An 11,610-nucleotide genomic window follows, 5' to 3' on the forward strand; every position below is an offset into this window, starting at 1 on the left:
ATGGAAATGGCGGCCCCTCAGCCCCAAACACTGTGTTGAAGGGACTGGATGGTTTTAGAGACAGAGGGATAGAAAAGACCTGGATTTTCATGAAGCCCTTGCCACCTGCAGCTCCTCCCTGCTGTTCCTTGGCTGTTCTTACTGAAGGAGATCAAGTCATGGTGCGAGGCTGATGGCAACCAGGAGCAGGGCCCTCAAGGTGACCTTGGCCTCTGTGAGTCAGCCATGCTGAGTTTTTCCTCCTGTTATTCCATTCTCCTGGTTTTACAGCCTCTGCTGCGCCTGGTGAGAGGTTGATCGTGACAAGGGAATGTGTTGAGTCTGCCATGGCCACTGTCCCCTCCCAGGCTCTTTGGGTGACAGAGGAAGTCACTGTCAGAAATGAGGCGTAGTGGCCAGCACACCTCGCCTTCTCATCACCTCCCTGACAGGAGCAGTGTCAGTATTGATGCCTGTGCACATGCTGACATCCCTGGGTAACGTGGCACACACATTTTATTGACCCCTCTGACATTGCCTCTGTGCTCCCTGGGCCAGTAAGTGTTCCTCCATACAGCATAAATAAGTATTTTTTTCTTCCCATTTGAACACAACCTCTTACCTGTTTTACAAGTGCCTCCAGTAATAGTAGAGGGGGCTGGATTTAGTCGAATTGAAACAAACCAAACACATTAGTCCCATCCCCCTTTTCAGCCCTCTGCTCCCCAGACTGAGGAGTCCCAGCCACTCAGTGCCCGCTCCTTTCCAGCACTGCTTCCATTGCCTTTCCCTGTGTTTTGTCTCAGCCATTTGCTGCTGGGTTCCTCTGGGGATGCTGGTGAAAAGACAGCATGCTGAGTTCCAGGGGCATTGCTGTCTCTGTTCTGCTGCTCCTTGTGCTGCTGCTTTTCCCCTGGAGTGCTCCATGCTGCTGCTTTCCATGAAACGTGTCCTGGGCAGGGGCAATAGGGAATAGGTTGGAACACACCCATGCCTATACATGCCACTGTGCAGGCACCACAAGTTAGAACAAGATATTTTTGGGAAAAGCACTGCCTAAATGAGGCCAAGGTCTGACACACACACTCTCAGACCTTTCCCTGCTCTGCAGTCTGTCCCCACTTCAGGGGACACTGGGTGGGCTCCGCGTTCCTTTCCCCCAAGGCTGATGCTGAAGACCGTCCATTTCACATCCTCCCCATCCTCCCTGCACTGGCAACGTGACATTTCCAGAGTCTGCGGTTTGCTGCCTACCTGTTTCGGTTACTTTTCTTGTAGTACTTTCCTAAATCAACTCTCAAAGCAGTTCCCTCCTCTCACTATCGTTTCCTTGCTTCAATCCGCAACACTGTTACTGAATGCAGGAACCCGCCAGTCATGCAGAGCGCCTGGAAAAAAGCGCACAACCACAGAGTCGCGGAAACACGGCCAAAAAAAAATGAAGTTATTGTTTCCTGGAGGCCCCCGAGAATGACTGCGAGAAGGAAAACTACAGCTCCCAGCAGGCAGCCGGGAGCCAGGGAAGGGCAGAGTTCACCGTCACATTTCCAGCGGAGGATTCAGGGTGTGCGCTGGTGTCCTGCCACCAAAAGGCCTCTGGGACGGAGGGCAAGGGGAAAGGCCAGCGCTGGCCTCCTCTTGCCACCTCTTTGCTTCTGATCACCGCCCTGACCGGCTCCGAACCTGCCTGGGTAAGCGTCCAGCTCCACTTTGTTCTGCTGACTTCCTTCTCCTGCTGGAGCGTCAGCATCGGGAACAGGGAGGGGAGGGACGAGGGCAGGGCGGCGGGGCAGCGACTGCACCCCCACAGCCCCCACCCGTGTGTTGGAGACACTGCTGGGGGGCGAGGTGTCCCCCTGTGCGGAAAAGCTGCTGCTTTCGGAGGCTGGGCTGCAGATTTCTGTACAGAAAACCGCACGGACCACTCTCCAGCGGGGAAAGTTTCTTGGGAGTTTTCCATCCGCCTTAGTGAGCCCGGCTCCGTCTGTGCCCCGTCCCAGAGTGCTTCAGCCGGGGGGAATCATGGCTGGAGGCGTGCAGGGGTCAGGCTGTGGCTCCGGGTTCGCAGCCCCCGGCCCGGCTGGGCGGTTCTGCCGGAGCGTCTCCCGATCCGACACGCTGGAGGCAGGCGGGGGGAGCCACAGGAGGAGCAGGGTCATTGCTCCGTGTAGGCCTGGCTGCTAGCTACCAGGTGCCCGAAAGCACACGGGGCTGCCTGCCGAGCCCCAGACTCCGGCCTGGCGTCCGGGAGCACAGCTGAGTCCGTGGGGATGAGACAGCATTGCCTCACCCCGCTGGCATGTCCCAAGAGAAATTTTTTGCCTTAACCCCTGCACTGACGGGAAGCAAAATAGCTGACAGCCCACGAGCTGAAGGTTCACGGTTAGGGGCGACATCCGCCCATTTTCACCTTGGTAATCACGGAGGAGGAACTTCCCCCACCGTGTTTCTGCTTATCAGGTTTGTGGGCGTGTAGTTGGAATTGGCCGGGACGGGATGGTGGCTGTGAGGGGGGCAGGACTTGGTCAGCCTCTGGAACAGCAGGGAGATACAGCTCCGTATGAACGTCGGAGAAAGTGAAACCAAACAGTGCAGAAGCCAGAGCTCCAGGGAAAAAGAAAATGGAAGAGAATCCAAACGTGGATCTGCTTGGAGGTAAGTGAATCCTTTGATTACTCCATCTGCTTGGAAAATCCCTTTGCTGCCAGTTTTCAGCAGTGACATGAGAAACCTGTGCAGAAGAAAAATAAACCAGTGAAAGAATCCCATCTTTTCTAGGCCAGGGAAAGCAAGTTGCCATCATTTTTTTAAAGGGTGAAAGATGAACAAGTTACTTTCAGTTTTAGATGCTGATCTGCAACAGGTTTAGACTCTGTGTCCCAAGATGTCAGCACAAGGAATGCTGAAGAGAGAGATCCAGACTGGAAGACCTTTCTTCACTACATCCTGGTGCTTCCCATCTGCAAATGCTTAAATAATAGGCCAGTTTTCCACCACCTGTGGTTGGAAGAACTCTGGAGGAGGCAGGGCAGGTAGTAGTTTGTGCCCAGCTTGAACAGCAGGATATCTCCAAGTTCTTCATGTTTCAGTTTCTACCATGTACTTACATTCTGTGGGAGCCTTCTTATGACTAGTACCTATGAATGTATTAGTGATAAAATGATGCCATCACCAGCTCAGGTGTGTCCTAGACAGACAGAAGTGTCACTGTAATAATCAGCAACAAAGAATGTAAAAATCATGTTCTCACAAGTGATAATTGCAGCCTTTTTTCTGTTTTCAAGTTAGAAGGGAGTTTTTCACCCTCTTTATCAGTGTTTATTCTAATTATAGCGTAATAATTTATGTAGTGCTTGATCATTCATAAGCAATTTTTCACAAATAGTGCCTGAAATTTGAGCTGCACTTTGGTTCTGTGAGAGTCAGAATATGTCACAAACACTGCTCAGTCGCAGAATCTCTCTACTGAATTATGCTCCAGTGTTTGTTTCTAATTAAATGTTGCCATAGCTCTTTGGGAGAGCAGCTCCAGCACAGAAACAGAGAGCATGAGCAGAACTATAATTTACATTCAGACAGATGCTTGAAGTGCATTGGCATAGCTGTACTCAACAACAGCCTTAGGAATTCTGCAAATCCATCACTATCTGTGAAAATCCACTATCTGTGGAAGATGTGGTAACATATCTTACCACGAAGGAAGGAATTGCCTGTCCATCCCACCTAGGACATAAGCTGGGATTGAGTTAGCTTTAGCATGGCAGCTGTAAGGTCTGTGGTTTGGATTTGTGGATTTAGAGAAAAAAATGTTGAAAACAGAGCAGTGTTTTGGCTGTTGCTGAACAGTGCTGGCACAGCATCAAGGCTTTCTGCCCCTGCCCAGCAAATACCCTGAGGTGGGCAGAAGATTGGGCAGGGACCCAAGGTGGGAAAAGGGTTGTTGAATACAATATAAAATCATGTTCAGCAACAAAAACTGGGGCAAGGGAAGAAAAGGAGAAAGGGGTGGCTTCCAAGGTGGCCATTGCTGGGAGACTGGCCTGGCATCAGTCTGCTTGTAGGAGGTGGTGAGTGATTGCTTTGCATCCTGATTCCCTCCTTCCCTTCACTCAGCTGTCTGGATCTCAACCCAAGAGTTTTCTCACCTCTGGTCACTCTGTTCTCTCCCATCTTCACTGGGGGTAAATGTTTCTGCAGTGCCAGAACTGGGAGCTGTGTGAGTGGTGGTAAAGCACTGGGCATTCTTGACTCCTGTGTGGCTCACTGGGCTTGTGAACTCTGATTCCAACAGCTGGACCAGCCCAGGGTGAGGTGAGGAGCACAGCAGAGTGTCCTGTGCACCAAGAGGCCACCCAAGAAACACCTGAGCACCAAGAGGCCACCCAGGAAGCACTTGGGCACCAAGTGACAGGCAGGTGTCCAGAGACATCCTTCAAACCAGAGGAGGATTCTTCAGTGTGTGAATCAGCTGCTGATGGGGGAGAGACAACACTGCTGGCTTCAGCTGGTCCCACACTAGAGGAGAAAGCTGCCCAGGAAACTGAAGTATTGCCAGAAGAATCTGACAAGACAAGAGAAGGTGTCTCAGAAAGACCTCTGGAAAAAGAGGACTTGGATGAAGGTGAGTCTCTCCCCACCCTTGGGCCTGATAACTTGGGCCTTGGCTTAGAGGAGGCAGAGCAGCAGAAAGAGTTGTTGGTTCTTGAGCTAAGAGATGAAGTGTAGGTCTGTGAATTTTATTCCTTACAGCTGGGCTGGGCCATGAGAATGTGGAAAGCAAAGGAGACAGCCCTGTCCACCAGGAAACACGGGAGCACCAGGAGACAGCTGGGCAGTGTGAAAGCCTCTGCAAAGCAGAGGAAGATGCCTCATCAACAAGCAAGGCGCAGAGCTCTGACAGTGAAATGACACATTTGCATGTGGCTGGTGTGGAAGATGTCCCCAGGGGCCACTTGGCAGAGAAGAACAGCAGTGCCACTCTCCCAGACTGGGAGCCAGAGGCACCCAGAAAGCAAGAAACACAGGAGAGCGAGTCCCAAGGCATATTAAGGAAAAGACCAAAAGGTGAGCTGGTGCACTGCTGCTCTTCCACTTCCTACATTTCCCATAGGCACTAGAACAACAGTTGGGTGAGATCTCTCGTAGCCGTTGTCACTTTCCTGGAGTCAAGCAGCAAAGATGGTATAAGAATTTAATTGGCTTCTCTCTTTCTTTCACCTTTGGCTCCTTTTGTGCTTTGAAAGGCACAAAGCCACACTGCACTCTGCACTGTCTTTCTCCTTGCCCATCCTAAGAGGAGAGAGCCAAGACTCAGGGCAGTATTAACCCAAAGCAATATTCCCTCAGCTGGGAGCTCCTGCTTTGCTTACTACAGCTCCATTTACCTGTTCCCTCAGCAGTCAGTGGCACATTTCTTTTCTCCTGTTGCAGGGGACACGGCCCCAAACTCAGAGACTCTGTCTTCCCTGCAGAACATCACCACCCAAAACACAGAGCAGGAGCAGGCCAAAAAGTCCCTCCTGTGGAAAGGTGAGGAAAAGAAGCTTCCCTTGCATGTTACTCATCGACCAGAAGGCACTGATCCTCCAGGAGCAAGTAATGAAGCACATTTAATTACTCTTCTCTCTCGAGACCTTTCACAGCCTCTTCTGAGGGTTTGAGAGGAAAAATATCCCCTTAAATACAGGCTCAGTTTGAGCCTATTGTGGCAGCTTCCCCTCCAGCTCTTCAGCCTCAAAAGCTGGCATTTTGTGGTCATCATGCTGTGAGTGCCCTGGGATGTCCTGGGAGGACTGGGGGCTGCTGTGCTGAGGGTCCCCCTCCCCAGCCCTGCTCTGTTGTGGAGCTCTAAGCAGGAACAGTGATGCTGATCTGCATCAACACATTTCTCCTGTTGGAAGGAGACTCTGCTTTGCCACGGAGAGGGACACAAGCCATTGTGTCTGGACCTTGCTGCCTTCTGTTTTCTGAGCAGAAGCATGGTGGCCTTTGTTCACTCATAGCATGGAGGAGCACAGTGAAAGCAGCATTTTACTTGGGTCAGACACCTCCATATGTGGTGCTCTGAACAGCCACAATCCCTAAAGAAAACAGAGGAGGGGGAAAGAGAAGAAAGCTTGTGGGCAGCTGCAGTTTTCTCAGGAAGGTTTGCACAATGCTGTAACTTGCCCTCATCCCTGGAACTGCAGCCCCCTCACCTGGCATATTGGAGTGGGAATCTCACAACACAGAGCCAGCAGCCCCTTCATCTTTCCAGGCCAACTTGCTCCACTTTCCTAGTGCAGGGGGGAAGCTCTGAGAGGGGAGAAATAGCCATTGTAGCTATTTTCCAGTATGTCACTGCAGGTCACTTGGGACTGACTCCTGTTCCCCGTCTCGTGTCTCTCCCCTGCTGTACAGGGCTTTTCATCGTGGGCCTCACAGTGCTGGGCTTGTGCATATTCTGCTTCGGCAGCCCGAGCTCCAGCTCCCAGCAGCCCCGCAAGAACCCCACGGTGGAGGCATTCCTGTCCCAGTTCGAGCAGCTGCAGCACAGGTTCCCGGGCCAGAGCCCCGACCTGTGGCTCCGCGGGCGCAAGTTCCTGCGGAAGCACCTGAACGTGTCCCAGCCCACGCAGCCGGCCATTGTCATCCTCACGGCCGCCCGCCGCGGTGAGTGGACCCTGCGCTGCCTCAGCACCCACCTGGCCGACTCCTACTCGGCCGCCGTGCATGGCGGCACGGTGCAGATTGAGGGCAGGGACAAAGCTGGGCTCCACAGCGACCAGGCCAAGCTGGAAGTGGACTCGGAGCTCAGCTCGGCGTTCCAGGCCGGGGGCCGAGCTGCGGTGATTCACCGCTTTGAGCTGCTGCCCGCGGGGGCCACCCTCATCTTCTACAAGTACTGCGACCATGAGAGCGCCGCCTTCAAGGACGTGGCCCTGCTGCTGACAGTGCTGCTGGAGGAGGACGTGCTGGAGAGCCACATCAGCCTCCAGCAGGTGGAGGAGAAGGTCCATGACTTCCTCTGGGCCAAGTTCACCAGCACCAGGACTCCCAGCTCCTATGACCGCATGGACTCTGACAAGCTGAGTGGGCTGTGGAGCCGCATCTCCCACCTGGTCCTACCCATTCACCCCGTGCAGACCATTGAGGAGGGGGGCTGCTACGCCAAACCCTAGGGACTAAAGTGGCCGGAGCCCCGAGGAGGGTTGGAAGGATGGTCCTGGCTGGCTCTGGTACAGGCAGAGGCACAACTGGTGTTACTTCTCTTCAATTTGACTCTTGTAGGTTCCTGGAAAGAGTTTGACAGGTACAAGTTGATCCAGGACATTTGGGCAGCTGAGACCTGGAGGTGATACACACGCTTCCTTCTGGCAGACAGGCACAGGGGGTGTTTGAGAGTTCCACAGGAGAACATCAATGTGTGGGGAGGCAGGAGGGAAAACGGCACCTGGCACGTAGCATTTCTATCAAGAAATAGACAAATAATGTTCACAACCAGTACAACAGAAACATACTGGGATTCAGCAGCTCTTTCATCTCTCCCTGCCCCTCACCTTGCTAAAATTGTGTACGTCAGTCTCACAATATACTTTATCCAGGGAGCTGCTGGAACACAGAAAGGTCAAATTGCTCAGAGCCCAACATTTTGAAGGCGTGCTTGAAAAAGAAAAGCAGTTTGCCAGTCAAAGGTGTGACCAGTCAGCCCCAGTAGTGTCCCACTTGCACAGCCTGATTGACACCAGTCAATGCCCAGATCCTCAAACAAACCTGCAATTCAAACATCAATTACCAGAAATTTCACATTGTCAGCACTTGGACACTACCCTAATGGCAGGGATCCCATGAGGGGATCCCAAGTGCCAGAGAACAAGCTCCAGTGTCAGAAAGCAATGAAACAGTTGCTATCACTGTGATAGTGTGAAGCCTTAAGGGATTACACAGGTAAAAAAATAAATAATACAATGTAGTGTAATGCTTCCTCTCTCTAAAACTGGAGAAGTCCACTGGATCCCTTTGCCACACAAAGGCTGTGACTCTCTCCTCGGGCTGATGCTTTGGTCCCACACAACAGATTGTTCTTTACCTGGATCTCTAGTCTGTGTGCAGGGCTGGCCACCTCTCTGCCAGTCTCTCCCCAGGTGACTTCTATTGATTAATGTAGATGTTAATGTTGGTATTTCAAACCATGTAGGGTAGCACACCAGGTCCTTGCCCTCCAAGAGTACATTTGCCTCCCTGCCAGGCAGATGGAGGTCTGGCATCTGCCAAAGCAAGTAGGAGCTGAGCTGGGTTAGCTGGTAAAGACAAAATCTCTGCCATTAACACTAAAAATCCTTGACAAAGCAGGTTAGTTTCTTTCCATTCCTTCTCTTCTGCATCCTAGGAAGAGAAATCCAAGTCCTGGAAACACTGTGGTTTCCCCACACACTGTTTTTGCAGGTGCTGTGGGGCAGAGCAGCCAACTCAGGAACACCTGGAGGGGCAGGTGCAGGTTAGAGAATTTATTATAACCCAAGGGACCAGCCCCATGTGCCTGTGCAGAAGGAGCAGCTGTAGCAGATTGTGGCCTTGCAGAGCCAGGTTCTGTGTCCAAACAAGAACAAATCCACAGCACCACGGTGTTTGTTAGCAGCTGCACATCAGGGTGTTCCTTACAGCAGCTGGACCCTGGTGTTGGATGGGTCTCCTGCCAACAGTGCCTTGCTGATCTGCCCCACCAAGGGCTTGGAGAGGTGCAGCCCTGCACCCTAAAAACCACAGCCTGTCTCTTCTTTCCCCCTGCCATGTGCCTTGACCTGTCCCAGGGGATTAGTGGCCCTTAACTTTGAGGAGGGGACAAAATGAAGGAAGAGGGAAGGTTATTTGTTCATGTTCTGGTCAAAGAACAGACTTTTTGGTTGGTTGGGGATGTGAAGACAAGACCACAGGGGTTTTAACTGTGATAAACACTGGGCTAAGCGTGAGAACTACCTGCTGGAGCCCAGGGCATGGTTTGATACAAGACACAGGTTGCTTCCTCCTCACCCTCTTCTCTATTGCTGTACACTACTTTGGTGAAAGAAAACACTGTATCCTGCTCTGCAGGGTGTTGATGTACGAACCAGCAGAGCATTAATCATGCTATGCCAGTATTTTGTTGGAAATCTGTATTTTAATGCTCTCTCTCTCTGTTTTACATACTGTGTTTGCAAGGCATGGCCCAGGTATGCAAAGGCAACTGCCCACTGCTGAAAGTGTCACCCACCTGAGTTCTTCCAATACAGAGATATTTTTGTGGCCTTTTAAAGACAAATATCTGCTTGCTTCTGCAACAGGACTTCTATTTAAAAATAAATTGTGAGATTGTGAAAGAAGCCAGCAAAGTGAGGCTGGAGTCTGACTGTATTCCATTCTTTTTTTCTCAGTATTTTCATTAAGCTAAAGAGATCATCATATTAGACAAAGTTTTATTTAGGTCAGGGCTGTAGCTGTGCAAACAAAGTGAATATTTGCTTTTCCTGGAAAAACTCTAAACAGCATTTTCCTCGGTTGTTTGGGGCAAACATTTGCAGCTTTTTCAACTGAAACAAAATTAAAAACAAACCCCCAAAGAGCTGCTGGATTCAACCCAGGCTGAAGTACACTGGAGTTTGCATAATACTTAATGATAATAAATGAAACTGAAATCCACTGACAACTGAAATGTTTCAGAAATATGAAAAGCAAATATTTCTCATTTCAACAGATTGGTTCCACTTGATATTCCACCACCTCAGCACACTCAAACTTTTACTTTTGTGATGAATTATTTTGCCCTGCTCTAGCCTAAACAGAGAGAGGTCTGGAAAAGAAAAGAGGATTTACCAGAGGATTTTCTTCAGTCCCCTGACAACAATAGCCATAACAATGGCACCTGCCTTCACATGGATGTTCATGTGATTGATTGCCAGAAGTAAACATCACCCATCTCCTGTCTGATGCCAGAGGAGAAGATTTTGTCTTACAGCAAAGATTTACATGAAAATCCAGTGTCCCCGGGTACAGCAATGCTGTTTTTTGATGCAAAAACCACTGTTTTTTGATGCAAAAAAACCAGGCTGCTTTTTTAAGTCTTGCAAATGAATCCAAAACTGAGTCCAAAGGGAGCAGCTGAACAAACTCAGAGGCAGAAAGGTGCACTGGTGGGGTTTTTTTGAGTCCCAATCTCTGCAGGAAAGGATGCATTGCCACGAGGTGCTCAACAATCCTAAAAATCGCCTTGAAAATTACACAGGAGCACAACTGAGGGGCAAAACCAGTCCTGGAAGGCCAGCCTGGACTGCTCCACCACAAAATCAGCACTGATTACCCTGTGAATGTGCTGCTGTCCTGGCAGCTTTGTCACCCTCAGCATTTAAAGCCAAGTGGTTCAGCCAGCGCTGCCCGGGTGTGGCACATCAGCCTGTGCTGCCTGCAGCACCCCTGCCCCTGTCACAGGTACATCCCTGACACGTCCATTCTCACCCTTTTGCACCAGCACGGGCTGGAGCTGGAAGAAGGCAGGGCACAAAGAGGAGGAGTGAACCCAGTTCAGTGAACCCACATCTCTCCTGTTGAGCTTTAACCCCTGTGAGCTCATCTGCAGCTTGACCTTCCTGCAGCTCCATGCACAGGGCTGCTCCCTCGAGGGCCACTTTCTGGCCTACAAAACCTCAATTGTAATTGAGATTTGCAGATATTTGGAGCTGGAAGCTGTTTTTATTTCCCACCTCAGACTCTGCAGGGGAAGCAGCTGTACAATGAATCACACAAAGGAGCTTGGCCTCAGCCTGTGGGACGTGGATCCGAGAGCCTGCGATGAAAAGGCTCAAAGAATGCAGCTTAAAAGTGTGTTCCCCACAGAGAGAGGGGGCTAAGCCATGGCAGGCATCCCCTGGCCTCTCCCTGCTGTAGCTGGACTGTGCAGTTATGCTGAGGCTTGAGGAGAAGTTCTGCAGATCCCTCCTGAGGGCACTCAAGAGCTGAGGATCCTCTCCCAGCCAATGCAAAGGCATCAGGACAGCACAGCACAAGGGATGGAAACAGCCTCCACACAGCTCACAGTCCTTTGAGGTCTGCTCCATCCCCTGCCCCAGCAGCCCAGGGACCACTCAGACACCTCTGGGAAACAAACACCAGGACATGGCAGTGTCCACAGGGGAGCAGACCTGGCCAGACAATGACAGCTTGAGCTGAAGGAAGCCCCTGATTTCTGTGTTAACAGAGCTGAATCCTTAGGGCTGCTCAGAGCAGTAGAAACAAGGATCAGCCACAGTCCTGGGCAAAGCTTGTGTCTGCAGAGTGCCTGGACCACACAGGTTCCTCCTCACAGGGAGAGAAAAGTCAAATTGTTCCTGCTCTGGGACAAGCACCTGGCTCCCTCCAGCAGGCTGGGCAGCAGCAGGAACACGCACATAGAAATGAAGAGGGTGCCTGAGGACCTCTCCACACCAGGCCAGTCTCACATGCATTTTTCTTAACTCTCAACCTCTGTAATTATGATCCCAAGACTTTCCCCATGAGAAGGCAGCTGCTACCTGTGACGGGTGAGTTGGGAGCAGAATGCATCAGGACCTGATGCAACAGCAGCCACAAGCACAGATTCTCAGTTCCGGAAGCCTGTGGTTCCCCCCCTGATTGTGTTTGGAA

At 51.2% G+C, this 11,610-nt stretch overlaps 1 protein-coding gene across 2 annotated transcripts; it reads left to right on the forward strand.

The window, feature by feature from the left end:
* Window positions 1-1,581: 1,581 nt before the first annotated feature.
* TOR1AIP2 (torsin 1A interacting protein 2) lies at window positions 1,582-9,330 on the forward strand. Of its 2 annotated transcripts, none has more exons than XM_053985314.1 (6): window positions 1,582-1,670; window positions 2,440-2,634; window positions 4,271-4,600; window positions 4,729-5,043; window positions 5,410-5,574; window positions 6,379-9,330. In XM_053985314.1, the coding sequence occupies exons 2-6, from the start codon at window positions 2,601-2,603 to the stop codon at window positions 7,137-7,139; spliced, it is 1,605 nt and encodes a 534-aa protein (XP_053841289.1). In that variant the 5' UTR covers window positions 1,582-1,670; window positions 2,440-2,600; the 3' UTR covers window positions 7,140-9,330. The 2 variants fall into 2 exon arrangements, with proteins under 2 accessions (XP_053841289.1, XP_053841291.1); XM_053985316.1 differs by having other exon boundaries at window positions 5,410-5,508.
* The last annotated feature ends 2,280 nt before the right edge of the window (window positions 9,331-11,610 follow it).

This window comes from Vidua macroura, chromosome 9, assembly GCF_024509145.1.
Source record: "Vidua macroura isolate BioBank_ID:100142 chromosome 9, ASM2450914v1, whole genome shotgun sequence".
Lineage (NCBI taxonomy): Eukaryota > Metazoa > Chordata > Aves > Passeriformes > Viduidae > Vidua > Vidua macroura.